Below are 17884 nucleotides of genomic sequence, written 5' to 3'. Positions count from 1 at the left end.
CATAATAGTGTGAATAATTGCCTGGAAAGAGATGGAGACCAAAAACTTCTTACTAGAGTTTTGTGTTGATTGACTGAAAGATCTCCTTAAACTTTCAGATTATGAATTACTTTTTTTAATCTAATTTTTCTTTTCTTTTTCACCTACCCTCAGCTGGAAAGACAGCTACTGATGCAGAATCAAATGCGAGAGAGACAGATGGCTATGCAGATTGCTTGGACAAGGGAATTCCTCAAATATTTTGGAATATTTTTTGGACTTGCTGCTGTAGGTCTAACTACTGGGTATGAAGTTTGTTATGTACTAGAAAATTCAAGTAAATTAGTTGAAGTAATTCCTCAGTGGTCATTGTCTTTCTCTTGCCTGTTCTTAAGTAGGCTTGGCAGAATTTGATTTTTTATTTTTTTTAAATAACTTCTACTGATATCAGTGTTTGTTTTAAGTATTTTTTTTTCTATTTTTATCTATTTAAATTTTCACAGTTGTGGGAAATTATGGGGGAGGTCAACCAATAATTATTTAATGACAGTAGACATTGAGATTCAAAAAGTTAAAGCTTTGTAACAGTTAAAACACAAATTGTCAATGTCACATGTCAAAATATACGAAGTAAATATGCTTAAATCCTGAATTCTCAAGCAGCATTTTTCTTACTTTGCCTATCTGTAAATTTCAATTACTAATTGATGAAATTATTTTTTTCTCAGTTTGTGTGTACAGTGAAGTACTTACATTTACTGTTTAAAAAAATCTAATCCGTCCAAGCCTATTCTTAAGCAATTATTTTGAAGTGTGTGTTTCTGATCAGAGAAGTAGAAATGGCACTTCCTTAATCAATCTTTCAGCTCCCTGTATGTCATATCTGCTTACTTCAGTGACCAAATCAAGTTGTGTTTGGTATTTTTATTGTTAATACTTAAGGGCAAATATATCTGCAGAGGAGATAGCCGTATTCTTATAATAATTTAACATTTATATGGTTCTTTATATATTCAAAGTGCTGAACAGACTTATTTATCCCTCACAACTCTCCTGTGAAATGGGTGGTAAGTAACTGTATTCCCATTTTACATAAGGGGAGATTGAGACATAAAGGTTATACTGTGCCAAGGTTACATCAAGAATTAGTGGCAGAACTAAGTTAGAATTTAGGACTGCTGATGAACAGCTTTTGTACTAATTCTATATCACTCTCCCTTCCTGTACTGTTTTACCTCCTCTGTCATCAAAAGTATCATCTCAATATTATGAGCAATAAATATTCTGCATATAGTCAGACTTTTTTTTTTTCCCATCCTGGCACAAGGAAGATTAACATTTTTTTTCATTTTTAAACTCAAAAGTGACTTTGTAAAATGGACCCATGTTGGTATTTTGCACTTGACTCTATAGGTAGGCTCCTCTGTCAAATTCAGCATAAAACCATTATCTACAAAGTTTGTGCCACTTTCTTTCCTGTACTATGACTTAATAAGATGACTGTCTATTGACAAACAGCCCCACCTAGGTTCTCTGAATGACTGAAAAATATAAGTCACTGAACAATGTATATAAATTCTCAAAAAACTCTAAAGTTTTAGAAATTAAATCAAGAAACTCACTCAAATTGTATACAAAGAGCCTGTTGTTAGCAAAGCTATACCACTGCAGGAAGATGAGCTTAAATTCCAGAAACCTTTTTTTGTACTTCACTTTAATAATAATAAATAATAATAATAATAAAGGTAAAACATAAGAAATAACTGTGTGTAAGGTATACATTTAATGTACACCATGTGTGTCTTATATACTACAGGTGTGGTGGATCTGGAGCTGTCTAGTAATTTGTGAATGCTGTATTTCTGTAGGTTTTGTTTGTAAGGGGGTTTACTTTATCTTGACAGGCTATTGTGATGTCTACTGTATGCATATATTGAGTTAATTCAATAGTGGGCTTGTCAGGAAATGTACGCAGGAAATGAGAGGGAAGTGGAACCATAGGTACACGTCCCAGCAAACACTTGAGACAAAACAAGAGTAATTCATTTTGATGCTCTGCTTGACCTCCTGCTAGGCCTGCCAGACAGGTTTTCCCAGGAATGATTCTGTCCTTGTGGGGAGGGAAGTTCAAGGCAGCCAGTAGGGATTAAGACTCATGCCATCTCAAGAAGGGGGAGACACACAGGTTTTTGAGAGCTAAGGTAAACCCAAACTTCAGAGGTTAGGAGTCTAGGGTAGGATAGACCTCTTAAGTTATGCTCTATTCCTACTGTTCAGATTAAACAGTACTTTCATTTTAAGAAGGCTGTTTTGGGTCACTTTATTCACCCCTGGTCACGAGTTCCTGAAGGGAAGAACTCCAGGTACCCCTATCTAGTCAGAGCTGCTGGGTAAGCACAGTCAATACACAGGGCACTGAAGCCCCAGAACCGAGTCAATGAGTGGGAGAATCATAGGATTCCACCTTGAGAGAGTTAAGGCCTGAGGGGGAGCCCTCAAGAGACCAGAAAAGGGGTCAGAGATGCAGCTAGCCCTGTAACGATTATGTACATACTACTATAAAACAAAATATGTATGCATTTTGGTTTGTAATAAATAGCATATATTGTGAACATCAGACTCTTTTTGTTCCGAAACACACACATCCTGAACCAGTAGTTCGTAGCACTTTAAACTTTTCTGGAGCACAAGAAATGTCTTTCATTTCAATGTTTGGTTTGTTTGGTTAAATAAATGTTCCTTAAAATGTGCATAAAACAGGTTAGTAGTCTTATGAAACATATTTGGCTCTGTCTCTAGAGTAGCTAAATACCTTCTGTTTGATTATGAAGCTTTTAGGCTGCTGCTGCTCTTACAAAACTTATTGTTATCCCCCCCCCTTTTTTTTTTATGAACAGAGCAATAAAAAACAAGAAACCAGGACTGTTCCTTCCAGTGGTTCCCTTAAGCTTTATACTTGCCTACCAGTATGATATGGGTTATGGAACACTTTTGCAAAGGATGAAGGGTATGTATCTGGAAGTTGTTGAGACTTGTAACCAAGCCAAGCACCCTTTGGACTATCTTGTTCTTGACCACAATGTGCCATGCCAGTCCCTTTTGTAGCTCTTTTTGTCTTATGGGCAAGTGCCTAAGCTCATTACTTCACTCTCCTTTCACAGGATATCAGGGTTGGAAGGGACCCTCAGAAAGTCATCTAGTCCAACCCCCTGCTCAAAGCAGGACCAATCCCCAATTTTTTGCCCCAGATCCCTAAATGGCCCTCTCAAGGATTGAACTCACAACCCTACGTTGTGCTCAAACCACTGAGCTATCCCTCCCCTCCTTTCTGTCTCTCTTAAAGTCAGAATTGTTTCCTTCTGTCTGAGCTTCCCCAGCAGAGAGTATTCCATCCTAATAGCCTTCACCACCAATTCAGGTAGTCTTAAGTAAATACAAAATTTGAGAAAATCAAGAGAAAAATCATAATTAATATTAACTGGAATGTAAATACAAATGGACTAATACTAACAATTTTAGAAGAAGTGACAGGTTTAGTTAGTTCTCTCCAGTTTCTGTTTTGAAATTTAATAAAAGTCACCCTATGTATGAATGTAAGTAAGTAAGGTTTCAGAGTAGCAGCCGTGTTAGTCTGTATTCGCAAAAGAAAAGGAGTACTAGTGGCACCTTAGAGACTAACCAATTTATTTGAGCATAAGCTTTTGTGAGCTACAGCTCACTTCATCGGATGCAGTCTTTAAGGTGCCACTAGTACTCCTTTTCTCTTTGTAAGTAAGTAAGAATCCCCCAGTAAGTTAGTCTTAATCATGTGCATCCTAGAGAAATACCTGATGATAGAGCCTATCAAAAGTAATAAATTGAAAGTAACATTGCATATGGTTGGTCTCTTCTTCTACACTATAGAAAAAGGACAATGAGGAGCTATTAGTATATATTTAGACCTGGATTCAGAATATGGCTTGTCCTTAGAATATGCAGCCCTTGAATCAATTTAATGATCAGTCCAGGTAATTTTCTGTAAAGCACAGATGAGGCAGGTGCAATAACCTCTAATGGAAAATATAAAATACAAAATACTCAGCTATAAGATTTATTTTCAAAATTTATACAGCATTGAGCATATATGTAATTGCACACAAAACTATGTTAAAAGGACATTGTTAAAGTTCCAAAGTCAAACACTCAAAAGTTAGGAAAAAAACAGAATTAAGATTGCCTATTCAACCTTAATTTGGCCCCCTTGTACATATAAATTATGACAGTCATACATGTTCACCAACACAGAATCAATAGTTTTGTCTTTAAAGCAGTAAATAATGTGCAGTAAATAAGTAAACAAAATATTAAATAGCTTTTCATTAACTGACCATTGTCCATTTTGTATACTGAATGAGGCAGTGGTCTGTGGGGAAAAAATAGTATGATGGTTAATTAAAGACTGTGTTAGGCACATAGGAGCTGAATTAAGGTTCCTTAATTCTAGTATTTTTTTTAACTTTTGAGCACTTGATTTTGAAATCTTCATGTTCTTTTTAACATAGTGTTTTGTGTGTAACTTCCTAGATTTTTAAAAAAGCAAACTGAAAACAGAAATTCCATAATGTGGCATCACTGACACCTACATGGGTCATCAGCCAGACTGGAACCTTTAGACCTACTGCACAGATGTCTGTCACTTGAGCTAGCTGAGTAAATGCAAGCAGCGATAGGTTATCACCCTTTATGTGGAATTGCCCTAGAGGGGGACAGGACATGTTGCCAGTGAGTTTCACTGTGTTTGCTGATTGCAGACACTTTGGAACCTTGGTATCCATTCCAGGTTCTGGAGAAGAGCATTCTCAATGGGAACAGATTCTTCTGCCCTGTTCCTTCCAATTTGTCCCAGTCAAAGCTCTCGCTCTCTCTCTCTTCCCCACCCCTGGCTCCTGTCCCTGTCTCCACTCCTCAGGCTTCTCATCCCAGCCTCATTGCCCAGCATGTCCAGTTCTCAGCCTCTGGACTCTTTTCATTCCAGTCCCTATCTCCTTGCTCAGTCCCCTCTATCTCCCTATCCACATTTTACTTGACTGGCCAGTCTCCATCCCCAACCCCACTTTCCACTTTTCCTGCCCCAAGTGCCTACCAATCCATCTCCCTCCCTAGCTCCTTGTTCAGACTGTTTCCCACCCAACTCTTCTCCTTGCCCAGCCAGTCTGTCCCCCACAGTAGCTCCTCATCCTATCCCAGTCTGCCCCTCCTTGTGTTGGTTCCCAATCTTCTTCCCCCTGTCTTCTGCTACCAGTTTTTATCCCTGCTCCCTCACTCCTCTTCTTGTCTCCGTCTCCTTGCCAGCCAGTCCTCCTTCCCCGCCACCAGGTCTTTATTTCATCCCAGTCTACCCCCAGTGATGTATTGGCTCCCTGTTTCACTCCCCACTCCCTGCCATCAGCCTGCAGTTAGATCTCCCCTCCCCTCACCTCGTTCCATTTTCCAATTTACTCCCCACTACAGGTCTCATCCTAGTCTCCTCTGTATTCAGATCAAGCAGCTTACTCCTCCACTCAGCCTGGCCTGTCGGGATGGGGTGGGAGTCCATTGAGAGTACAGGAGAGACAGTATCCCTGTTCTGTTTTGGTGCCTGGCCCACAGTGGAACAGAGCCATAATTGCAGGGAAATCCTACTCAGTCACGGGCTGGAGCATGTTCAATATGGACAGAATTGTAAAGAAATTTAGCTGAGAAACTCTAGCATGTCTCTGCTGAGTGTGTGCAAACTGCCGTTTTTCAAAGGCTTATAATTTGGCCAAATTTGGGAGGATTTTCCTGGGGATGGGAAAAGCATATCCCTGACACAAAGTACATCTACTAAATTTCGTGTCCTTGCTCCAAAACATGGGGGCACTAAAGCTTCTCAAAGAAATGGTTGCCAGAATTTTTTAACATGGGCAAAAAAGCATTTTTCCTTAGCCTTGTTCTTGAAAATGAATGAAATTTTCCAAACAAATTTAGCCTAAGGCAGGCACTTGGCATGGAAAATTTCAGCCCAAATGCTTGGCAAAATTCTAAGTAACTGAAAACAGGGTCTTATAATGAAAAGCGTTGGGCAACCTTAAAAATAAGTTGTACTAACAGCCCCAGTTATAATAATTATTTGAGTAAATATCTAATATTCTTTAGCTATTCAAGCCCTCAAACAAAATATATGCAATTTCTCTGAAAACTGGTTTTTTGTTCTTATAAAAGTGCAAAGATACGTTTATATCTCATCCTTTTTTTTTTTTCTTTTTTTTAAGGTGAAGCAGAGAACATACTTGACACAGAGAACACCTTGCTAGAAATGCCAAAAGGAGCCCTCACTTTTGAAAGCCTTGAAAAAGCCAGAAGAGCTCAGAGCAAGTTCTTTATAGAAAAATAAGAAGACTGTAACCACTCAATACTTCAAAACACAAAATTATTTGTAATCATGTTGCTGACTTAAAATGTCAAATTATTAGTTTTGAGAACACAATCTTTTTAAAATAAAATAAAATAAATTTCATTTAAAAATAGGTTTTTTTCAAGACAGTGTTTTTTCTTTTTAATATTTTCTGCATTTACTGCAAATATTTTAATTTCAGTAGTTCTTGTTTATTCCCTAGCATGACACATCATGAATTCCCACTCTTCAATTCTAACTTTTGTGACCGACTCAGAGCACTGGGGTACAGGACTCTGGTCCTATTTGGGATCCAGGAAGTGGGTGGGCTTCTGCTAAAGGGTTTCATCCCCTCCCCTGCGCCTAAGCAGGGGATCCACAGGACCTGGAAGCCAAGTGATTTTGAGGGACAACTAATAACAGGAACAGGCATGCGGTCAAAGGGTCAAACAAAGGGAGCCTGATGGGGACACCGAGCAGAGAACCCTGGACAGCGCCCACTGCACCTCGAAGGCGTCAAGGGAGTCTGTGGACACCGCCCAAAGGAACTCTGCCCGGATGCGTGAACGGACGCAGGATTGGAAATAGGCCCCACAGTCACAGGACTCTCCATCGGCCAACCTCCTCTCCCTGGTTTTATAGATGGCCATTTTAGCCAGGGCCAGGAGGAGGTTGACCAGGAGGCTTTGTGGGGCCACAGATAGGGAGTGCATAGATAAGGAGGTGAGGGGAAAAGTGTAGCCAGAAACGTAACAAAATATTTGTGAGGAGCCGGAATAGGGGCTGCAACCTGGTGTGCTCCAAGTAAATATGCACCAGGGTCTCCCACATGCAGCAGAAGGGGCAGGTGTCCGGAACAGGGGTAAACCGTGCCAAGTACATGCCCGTGCTCACGGCCCCGTGAAGGAGCCGCCAACTGATATCCCTGGCGGGTTTTGGGACCAGGGTAGAGTATAGGCTGGCTCACCGGGGTTCCACTTTGTGTCGGGGCAGGACGCAAGGGTGAGGAAGTGAAGGGTGTGCAGCATGAGCGTGTATCGATGTTTTCTCTGAGTCTGATAGTACAGGAGTCTGGTCCTATTGGGATCCAGGCATACAGGAGTCTGGTCCTATTGGGATCCAGGAAGTGGGCGGGCAAAACTCGCCCACTGCTAAAAGATCCCCCCCAGCCTAAGGGGGAGATCCACAGGACCTGGAAGCCAAATAATCACGGGGGACAACTAATGAAGAACAGGGACGGGAGTGCGGTCAAAGGGTCAAAAGAAGGGAACCGGACGGGGACACCGAGCAGAGGACCCCGGACAGCGCCCACTGCTCCTCAAAGGCGTCAAGGGAGTCGGTGGACGCCGCCCAGAGGAACTCTGCCTGGAGGCGTGAACGGACGGAGGATCGGAAATAGGCCCCGCAGTCGCAGGAGACTCCATCGGCCAACCTCCTCACCCTGGTTTTATAGATGGCCACTTTAGCCAGGGCCAGGAGGAGGTTGACCAGGAGATCCTGCGACTTAGTGGGGCCACGGACAGGGAGTGCGTAGATAAGAGGGTGAGGGGAAAAGTGCAACCAAAACCTTAATAAAATATCGGTGAGGAGCCGGAATAGGGGCTGCAACCTGGCACACTCCAGGTAGACGTGCGCCAGGGTTTCCCTCACGCCGCAAAAGGGGCAGGTGTCTGGGATCGGGGTGAACCGCGCCAAGTACACGCCCGTGCTCACAACCCCGTGAAGGAGCCACCAACTGATATCCCCTGCGGGCCTCGGGACTAAGGTGGAATAGAGGCTGGCCCACCGGGGCTCCTCACCCTCTAGAGGTGGCAGGAGATCCCGCCACTTTGTGTCAGGGCGGGACGCGAGGGTGAGGACATGAAGGGTGTGGAGCATGAGCGTGTAGAGATGTTGCTTTGGCGCGGTCTGGAACCGGACCGGCTGCAGCTCGTGCAGCCGGCTCACGGTGAAGGGGCGGGGGGGGGGGGGGTCGGTCGGGTCCACGGGGCAGGGGCTCGATGAAAAGGTCCGGAGGGCCTGGGGTGGAGGGTGGGCGGGGCGCGCCCTCTCGCAGGACCCGGTCGAGGTAAACCCAAGCAGCGGGCGGCAAAGCGGCCCTCACCTCCTGAAGTACGCGCAGGGCGGTACGAGGTCTGGAGAGCCCCATGCGCTGAGCAAGCGTCAGGGGATCCAGCCAGTCTCCCCGGTCGTAGTCCAGGAGGTCTCCGACTTTGGTGACTTCTGCCAGGACCAACCTCTGGCGCACCGAGGGGGACTCCGCCGCCTGCACACGGAGGTAGGGGTTGTGTAGCAGGGGCTCCGCGAGGAGATCTTCCCCCATGGAGGCCGCCACGGACCTGGTCGCTGCAAACAGTTTCCAGGTCCGGAGGAGGTCCTGGTAGAAGACCGGCAGCCCGGAGAGGTCTTGCGGAAGACCCCTCGGATGGAGATAAAGGAGCTGCCGGTCATATCGGAGCCCCCGGAGGCGGCGCAGGAAGGCGTGCGCCAATATGCTCCACGCCGGACTACCTGCACCATAAAGGAGCCTCTGCAGGGCCTGGAGGCGGAAGACATGGACCTGAGTGCGGAGACACGTCAGGCCCTGCCCTCCCTCCTCCAGGGGCAGATGGAGAACCCGTGCAGAGACCCAGTGCAGTCCTGACCAGAAGAACTCCAGAATCAATTTCCGGAGGTTGGCCAGGAAATCCGGGGCCGGGACCAGGGTGTTGAGCCAGTACCAGAGCATGGACAGGACTAGTTGGTTGAGCACCAGTGCCCGCCCTCGAAAGGCTAGACACCGGAGTAGTCCCGTCCACCTCCGGAGCCGCTCTACCACCCTGCCCTCTAAACCTTGCCAGTTCTCCAGCGGAGACGGATGCGTGGCGGAAAGGTAAACGCCGAGATAGAGCAGCGGACCCGCGCCCCACCGGATGGCTTGAAGCGCGGGTGGGAGGGAGCTCGCCTGCCACCAGTCCCCTACCACCAAGCCAGAGCTCTTGACCCAGTTGACCCAGGTGCAGGAGGCTGCCAAGTACACAGCCTGGCAAGCCTCCACCCGCGCCAAGTCGCCCGGGTCCTGGACCACGAGGAGTACATCGTCGGCGTATGCCGACAGGACCAGCCGCAGCTCCGGCTCCCGTAGCGCCAACCCCGTCAACCTCCTGCGGAGGAGACAGAGGAAGGGCTCAATCGCCAGAGCGTACAGCTGGCCCGAGAGGGGGCACCCCTGCCGTACTCCTCGCCCGAAGCTGACCGGTTCGGTCAGGGTCCAGTTGAGCCTGACCAGACACTCTGCGGAGGCGTACAGCACCTGGAGAAAACCCACAAACTGGGGACCCAAGCCAAACGCTCGCAGAGTGCCCAGGAGATACCCGTGATCCACCCTGTCGAACGCCTTCTCCTGATCCAGGGACAGGAGGGCGAACGACAGACCGTCCCTACACCCGAGTTCCAAAAGGTCCCGGACCAGATACAGGTTGTCGAAGATGGTGCGGCCCGGGACGGTGTAGGTCTGGTCTGGGTGGATCACGACCACCAGCACGGACCCTAGCCGCAGCGAGATGGTTTTCGCTACGACCTTGTAGTCCGTGCTGAGGAGCGAGACGGGACGCCAATTTCGTAAATCGCGGAGGTCCCCCTTCTTTGGCAATAAGGCGAGCACAGCTCGCCTGCACGAAAGAGGGAGGGCCCCGCTCTGCAAAGACTCGGCCCAGATGGTAACTAAGTCTGGGCCGAGGACGTCCCAGAACGCGCGGTAGAACTCCACGGTCAGCCCGTCCATGCCCGGAGATTTATTGGTGGGCATGCGGCGGAGGGCTTCCGAGAACTCGGCCAGAGTGAGAGGCAGCTCTAGCCGGTCTCGGTCGCCCGCGCTGACCGTCGGGAGTTCGTCCCAGAGCACTCTGCAAGCATTAGGATTGGTCGGATCTGGGGAGAAAAGGCCTGCGTAGAAGGCTCTGGCCCTCCCGCACATCTCCACCGGATCCGTGAGGGGGGCGCCGTCTTCTGCGAGGAGGCAAGTGATGTGCTTCTTGGCCCCCCTCCTTTTCTCCAGGGCGTAGAAGAAGCGGGAGCCGCGATCCATCTCCCGAAGGAGGCGGATGCGGGATCGAACAAAAGCACCCCGGGCCCGATGGTCCTCGAGGGCCCGGAGCTCCTCCCGCTTCTCCCGGCACGCTCCGCAGAGGGATGGATCCTCGGGGCTGGCGGCCAGACGCCTCTCCAGCTCTAAGACCTCCCGCTCCAACTGCCCTATCGCCGCATCTCTCCGTCGGCTGGCGCCCCGGGTGTAGTCACGGCAGAAGAGCCGGGCGCGCACCTTCCCTAGGTCCCACCACCGCCGCGCCGAGGGAAAGGCACGCCGCTGCCCTCGCCAGGCCAACCAGAACTCCCGGAAGGACGCCACGAAGCCCACATCCTCCAACAAGCTGTTATTAAAATGCCAATAGGCCGGCCCCGGCCTCTCTGCACAGAGAGAGACCGTCACGGTAGCCAGGTGATGATCGGAGAATGGGGCCGGCCGGATGCTGGAGGAGTGGGCCTGTGAGAGATGGAAACGGGATAAATAGATGCGGTCCAACCGGGAGTAGCGCGACCGACGGGCCTCCACCCGGACAAAGGTGAACGTCGAGGCGTCGTCCGGGTGGTGGTCGTGCCAGACGTCCACCAGGGAGTGATGGTCCACTATCTCCCGGAGGACGTCCGCGGCGGCCGGGTACTGCTCGGTCCCCCGAGCGGTCCCGCTCCTCGAGGGTTGTATTGAAGTCCCCGCCCAGGACCAGGCACTCGTGAGGATCCAAAGTGCCGAGGAAGGCGGACGCCTGCTGAAAGAAACGTAGCCGCTCCGGGCCCGATGTCGGGGCATAGATGTTGACAAGATTGACCACGAGCCCCTCCAAACGGACCTGGAGGTGCAGCAGGCGGCCCGGCACAGCCTCAGCGACCCCCAGCACCTCGGGCCGTAGGTCGGGGGAGAACAGGGTCGCCACTCCAGCCGTACGAACTGTGAGATGGCTAAAGTAGACCCTGTCCCCCCATTCCAGCCGCCAGCTAGCTTCGGCGGCCGGATCCGTATGGGTCTCCTGCAGGAAAATCACAGAATACCCCCCCTCCCGAAGGAAGGAGAGCACCTGGCACCTGCGGAGACCCATCCTACAGCCCCGGGTGTTTAACGTGACGATGGTAAGGGGCTCCATGAGGAGGGCTGGGGGGGATCCTCACCGGCAGGGGCGCTCGCGGTTCCCAACGGGCCGCGCAACAATCCGTGACCTACCCCGTAGGTAATTAGGGAGTCACGGAAGAGGCGGACCCGCTGGTAAGTCGTGGCAGCCTGCTTCCCGGTCTTTTTACCCTCCCCCATGAGGGCCCTCGCGGCCCGGAGGATGAGATGGAAATCCCCCCATCGCTGCAGGGCGAGCTGCACCTTATTACGGGAGCCCCGGACGTCCTCGAGGAACTCCCGCATCTCCTCCCGCAGCATATGGGGGGCCGGGGCCACTAGCCCCCGGCTGTCCTCCGGAGGGATTACTGACACAGCCCCGTGGCCCACCGAAACGGGTAGACAAGGGGCAGACCCCCGACGTGGCGCCTGATGGGCTGGCGCCACGCAGCCCCCCTCAAACCCTGGCTCGAGTGGGGGCGGCAGAGGGAAGGTGGCAGCCCCTAGTGAGTCGGGACTGGGGAATACAGAAGCCGCTCCCTGGGGGCTATCCTCTAGGAGCGAGGCGATGACGGCCCCAGGGGCGGCAATGATAGCATGGGAAGTGGGAACAGGGGCGGGGTTGACATCAGGGGCAGGGCAGGGATCCGGAGTGAGGGCAAGGCAAGGGTCGGATGCAGAGCCAGGGAGAGGGGCAAAGGTGGGATCCAGGGCCCCAGGAGCCAAGCCCTTGGAAAATGGCCCCTCTCGATCAGGCTCTGGGGGGTGGGGGTGGGGCAGGGGACCCTCTATGATGCTGGGCTCTGGCACCACGGCTGGCATAATAGTCCCAGCACCGTCAGTGGGGTCCCCGCCCAGGGAAGAGATCGGTCGCCCCACGCCCTCGAGGGGCAACCCGTGGGGCTCGGGTCCCAGCCGCAGCGCACCAGCGGTCGCCTCGGTGGACTCGGCGGCTAACAGCGTGGTGCCACCCACGGCCGGGCAGATGGAGGAGCCCTGGGAACCCTCGGAGGTGGGAGCAAAGGTAGCGGTTAGGGGAAGGGGACATGGGGAAGGCGGGGCCGGGGTGAGGTCGCTCAGATCGAGGCCCGCTAGCAGAGGGTCGTCCTCCCCCTGGGTGACTGGGGTCAGACCCAGGGCCTTGATCTCCTCATAAATGGAGGGGAGCTCTCCCTCCGCCACCCCGGAGGTCTCCCCGCTAGTGCCCGAGGCGACACTCGCCCCGAGGCTCACGGGGGTTGTGGATGGTAATGGGGCAGGTGGGGCTACATCAGAGTCCTTGGGGGGAAGGGACTCTAAGGGAGGGACGGTACTGCCCTCCCGTGCTGCCACGTCTTCCCCAGCCGGTCCCAGGGGATGGGATGCGCCCGCGGGCAAGGCAGAGGGCTCGGCATCGGCGCCCCCCCTTCTGGTCTTCCGGGGGGCTTCCGCATCGGTGGAAAGGAGCTGAGCTCGAGCCTTCCGCTTGCCCCGCTTCCCCTGGACTAGGGCCCAGCCCTCCATGGCATCATCGGGGGGCTGGCTAGCAGGGGTTGGGTCAGGGGGCAAGGATGATGGCTCAGGGACCGTGGGAGGCAGCGGTGGGGCGGAAAAAGGGAGGGAAGATTCCCCCTGGGGTGGGCCCTCTCCCACGCTAGGCGGCATCCCTGCCGCACCCTCCTCTAGGGGCCCCGCCGAGTCGCAGGCAGCAGAGGCGGGGCTCTCCTGCTCGTCTGGGCGTGCTGGGGGCAGTCCCCCTTGGGCCCGAGCGGGAGCAACGATGGACTGGATGGGAGGAGGGGCGGCTTCGGGCGCCGGGCAGCCAGGGGCGCTGGCGATGACGGGGCCAGCGCCCTGCCGGGGCTCAGGGGTCCCGGATGCCTCTCCTTGCCGGGCCAAAGGGCAGTCCCTCCGGACGTGCCCCGTCGCCCGGCAGAGGTAGCACCGGGCCTCCCCTGTGGAATAATGCACCCGGTATTGGGCCCCCTGGTAGGGGATCAAAAAGGACCCCTCAAGCACCTCTCCGTCACGCGCCGCCGGCGGCAGTTGCAGCTGCACTTGCCGGCGGAACGAGAGGACGTGACGGAGGGGTCCTTGCAGCCCAAGGGGAGAGGGCTTAAAACCGAGATGGGCTTCCCCAGGGTAGAGAGGGCAGGAAACAGGGCGGCATTAGGAAGGAAGGGAGGGACGGAAGTCAGGACCAGGCGGACGCCCAGGTCGTCCAGCGGCTCGAGGGGGACGAACACGCCTCCCACCGCCAGGCCCTTCTCCACCGCCTCCTGGGCGGCGGCCTCCGATGCCAGGAAGAAGACCACCTTCCCGTACATTTTGGAGGCCGCCACAATGGCCGTGGGCCCCACCACCCTCGCCAACGCCCGCACGTCTCCACGTGGGGCGAGGCGGGCACCAGGAGGCAACGGACGCCGTGCTTCCTGGTCATGGTGGGAAAGGGGCCCCGGCCGCTATAGATGGTAGCGGAGGCGGCGGGCGGGAGAGATGATGTAACGGTGGGCGGGGGGGCTGCCGCCACCTGGGCGTATGCCCTGGGGGCCGGGGGAGGGACACCCGCAGAGCTGGTGGAAGGAGCAGCGGGGTGGGAGGCCGCGGCCGGTGGCGGGGCCGCGGCAGTGAGGGCAGTCCCTGCCATGGAGGGCCTGGACTTGTTGGCAGGGCCCTTCCCCTTCTTCCTACCCTGGCCCTTCCCGCCGGCTGGGGGGGCTCCCCCAGAATCTAAGGGGGGGAGGGACGTGGCAGCAACGGAGGTCACCCCGGTGCCCGCCGCTGCCGGCGCCCCAGCGGGGGCGGTGACAGGTGGTTTGGCAGCGGCGGCTGAGGTAGAGGCTCGGGGGGGTGACGGAGGGGCAGGCGGGGGAGGGGTATCTGGGGCTGCTGGAGGGGCCCCACCTGTCATCTTCCCGCCTTCCCTGCTCATTATGGCGGGGGATGACACCGGGAAAAGGAAAGGAAAGGGGAGGCAGGTCAACCACTCCTCCCCGCTAGGCTGCAGGCTGGGGAGGAGGGCGCCAAAGGGGATGGGCTGGACGGGGGAGCTTTCAAGGGCCTGTGGGGGACAGTCACCGACTCGGGGTAGAAAACCGGCTCCTCTAGCTGCACTAGGGGAGGGGGGTCATAACAACATTTGGGGAGTGTAGTGAGGTCGGGGCAAACTCAAACGGGGGAAGGGCACAAGCGCTTGGGAGGGGACATGGGCGCACTGAATAAGGGGCCAATTGGGGTAGGGCTATCACATAGGGAGGGGGGGAACCAGGCTGGAAGCAGGACACGGAACCTAGGGGCTGACTTCAGAGACAAGGGCGGGGCAAACAAGCAAGGGCTGCAGAGGGAGAAGGGCGGGGCAGGCAAACAAACTGAAGTCAGCCAGGTGCTAGGGTAAAGGGGAGGGCAGAAAGGCTGCTAGGGGAAAAAGGGGGCAGGGAGCCAGGGACAAAGCTGGGGGCTGTGGAAGGGGGCCAGTCTAGGATGGGGCGGGGGGCACGTGCGCCCACGTGCGCTTGCAAAGAAAAGAAAAAAAAAAGTCAGTGCGGGCTGGCTGCTGCTGCAGGCCCCAAAGGTGGTGAAAGGGGGCAGCAGGCCAAGCAAGCAGCAGAGTCCCAGAAGCAGGAGTTTGAGGCAGATGGTGAGTGTCCGCTGGGGGTGGTGGTGGGGGCAGCGCCGACGGTGGTGGTGGTGGTGGTGGTTGGGGGGGGACACACACTGATGGACTAGGGGGCAGGCTCCACGCCACACCCCCTGTGTCCCCGCAAACACAGTCAGCACCCCCACCACAAGAGCACAGTCCAAAAGTCACTCAGCTTTTCTGGCCCCCTCCACAGTGGTCTACAGAGTCCGTGTGCGCTCCCCCAGCAGCAGATGGCCTCGTCCCCTCCTCCTTTGGGGTCCGGCAGCTCTCAGGCAGCGGCAGCAGCAGCAGCTGCTGCTGCTCCAGGCCGCAGTCCGGTGACCAGGCAGGCAGAGAGGACCCCTCACAGGTGGTGTTGATGGTCTTCACAGCAACAGCTGGGGTAGGGGTCCCTCACTCCCCCCCCTCTGGGGAGCAGGCCAGCAGCCCCCCCCCCAAGGGGCTGGTCCAGCAGCTGGCCAGCAACCAGGTAGGGGAGATGGCGTCCGGCCCGGCCAGGGGAGCAGCTGGAGCAGGGGCAGTAGTGGCAGCAGCAGCAAGGGCCCACAGTCCAGCAGGAGCAGTAGTCTCCCTCCTCCCTCCAGACCAGTGGGATACAGGAGTCTGGTAGAGGCAAATATACTGACCACTGGATGAATAGTTTTCTGTTCCCTGAGTGACAAGAGCAGGGGCTGCCCTAGAGCAATCAGGAACCTGCTAGAACCAATTAAGACAGACAAGCTAATTAAGACACCTGGAGCCAATTAAGAACTTACTAGAATCAATTAGATTAGGCAGGCTAAACAGGACACCTGGTTTAAGAAGGACCTCCCATCAGTTGGGGGGGGGGGGGGTGTGTGTGTGCAAGGAGCAGGGAGTGAGAAAGCATACTGCTGGAGGACTGAAGAGTACAAGCGTGATCAGGCTTCAGGAGGAAGATCTTGCAGTGAGGATAAAGAAGATGCTGGGGGAAGGCCATGGGGAACTAGTCTAGGGAGTTGTAACTGTCAAGCAGCTAATACAGGGGACATTGTAGACAGCTGCTATCCACAGGGCCCTGGGCTGGAACCTGGTGTAGAGGGTGGGCCTGGGTTCCCCCCATCCCCCCAACTCCTGATCGGACACAGGAGGAGTTGACCTGGTCTGTGAGAAACACCAGAAGGGAAGGTCTAAATTGGAAAGGGATCTGGCCTGTCTCCGACCCACTAGGTGGGACACAGAGACTGTGGGGATTGTTCTCTGTTTCCCCCATGCTGGCCAGTGAAAGGTTAGCTGAGTGAAAGGCAGGTTTGAGCCTCTAGCAGAAGCGGCCAAACTGAGGGCTGCTGTGAACCTCTGAGGCGAGCAAATCTGCCAAAAAGCGCAGGACCCACCAAGGCAGAGGAGGAACTTTGTCACACTTTATTACTACTTAGTTTGAAAATACCTCTTTCCTCTATAACCAGGGGTTAAGGAACTGGCCTATTGACTATAGCAACATTTAAGTACCTACAACTGTATTTAGGCACCAGTACTAAACATAGACTGAGTTTTCAGGCATGCTAGAGCACCCACGGCTCAAACTGACATCAATAGGAGCTGTAAATCAGGTGAGGCATTCTAGCTGCTGAATTATAGGCATCCAAGTTTGCCAGACTTGCTTCAAATTTTACTATTAAAACTTTTATCAAAGAAGTTCAGAAATACAGGTATCACTGGGTAACAGTGGATATGTCTACACAGCAAAAGCTGTACAGCTAGCTTGGATCCGCTATTGTGGGTGGCAATAGCACAGCACAGGTTTCAGCATGGTTAATACAAGCTCTGCATGGTCCGTGGTCACCACCCTGCTCTGAAGCCTATGCTGTGCTGTCTTCGCTGCTATTGCATGATGACAGGTTTCAGAGTAGCAGCCATGTTAGTCTCTATTCACAAAAAGAAAAGGAGTACTTGTGGCACCTTAGAGACTAACCAATTTATTTGAGCATAAGCTTTCGTGAGCTACAGATCACTTCATCAGATGCATTCAGTGGAAAACTGAATTTTTCCACTGCATGCATCCAATGAAGTGAGCTGTAGCTCACAAAAGCTTATGCTCAAATAAATGTGTTAGTCTCTAAGGTGCCACAAGTACTCCTTTTCTTTTCACTGCTATTGTTACTCTCACTAAATGGATTCAAGCTAGCATTGGTAGGCTAGTCTGTGCATCTTCCAAGGAAGATGCTAAACCGATACAGGACCCCAAGCCTAGAAAAAGCAGGTGGGGGTGGGATTGCCAAGTGTGACTGCCCAGGGAGCATCAGTGTGTTTTGACAGGCATAGAAGAGAGAATGCTGCGAGAAGGACAGTCTGCTTGTCCAAATCCAGAAATGGAGGTAACTGGGCCAGACGAAACATCAAAGCTTGCAAGGAAATTCTAAGGGTTACCTATGGCGAAATATGCATAGAGACCTTTACTGGTTTTTTTTTTTTACATTTTGCTCTACATGCTTTATATATATGGGTGAATGATGGTTTGTTTTGAAGATGCTGTTTCTGTGTCACAGCAAACTTATACCCTTCAGGAGCTTGCAACAGTAACTTATAGGTGCCAAAATTATTTGGCCTGTCACATTAACATGGTTGGAGTCTGTCCTTCAGAGATCCAGTCCCGGGGGGTTGAACTGCATGATTCTGCTCAGAGAGGGATGAAGGCAGCATGGCCTAGCCCCACAGGGATGCACGTGAGAGGGACTAAAAGGGGTCTAAAATGCAGTTTGCACTGTAACTGACACCACTTTTTAGCCCCCTCCCC

The 17884-nt window shown here is 52.7% G+C and overlaps 1 protein-coding gene across 2 annotated transcripts in view; it reads left to right on the top strand.

The window, feature by feature from the left end:
• PLGRKT (plasminogen receptor with a C-terminal lysine) overlaps window positions 1-6506 on the top strand; it is a 52354-nt gene extending 45848 nt beyond the window's left edge. For both annotated transcript variants that reach the window (XM_037901889.2, XM_037901890.2), the window contains exons 3-5: window positions 154-284; window positions 2877-2986; window positions 6252-6506. In XM_037901889.2, coding sequence (XP_037757817.1) covers window positions 154-284; window positions 2877-2986; window positions 6252-6373 — 363 coding nt within the window. In that variant the 3' untranslated portion in view covers window positions 6374-6506. The remainder of the gene's footprint in view (window positions 1-153; window positions 285-2876; window positions 2987-6251) is intronic.
• The last annotated feature ends 11378 nt before the right edge of the window (window positions 6507-17884 follow it).

Source organism: Chelonia mydas, chromosome 5 (genome assembly GCF_015237465.2).
Source record: "Chelonia mydas isolate rCheMyd1 chromosome 5, rCheMyd1.pri.v2, whole genome shotgun sequence".
Taxonomy (NCBI): domain Eukaryota; kingdom Metazoa; phylum Chordata; order Testudines; family Cheloniidae; genus Chelonia; species Chelonia mydas.
The sequence above is the reverse complement of the archived record's forward strand: the minus strand, read 5'-3'. Positions and strand labels throughout refer to the sequence as shown.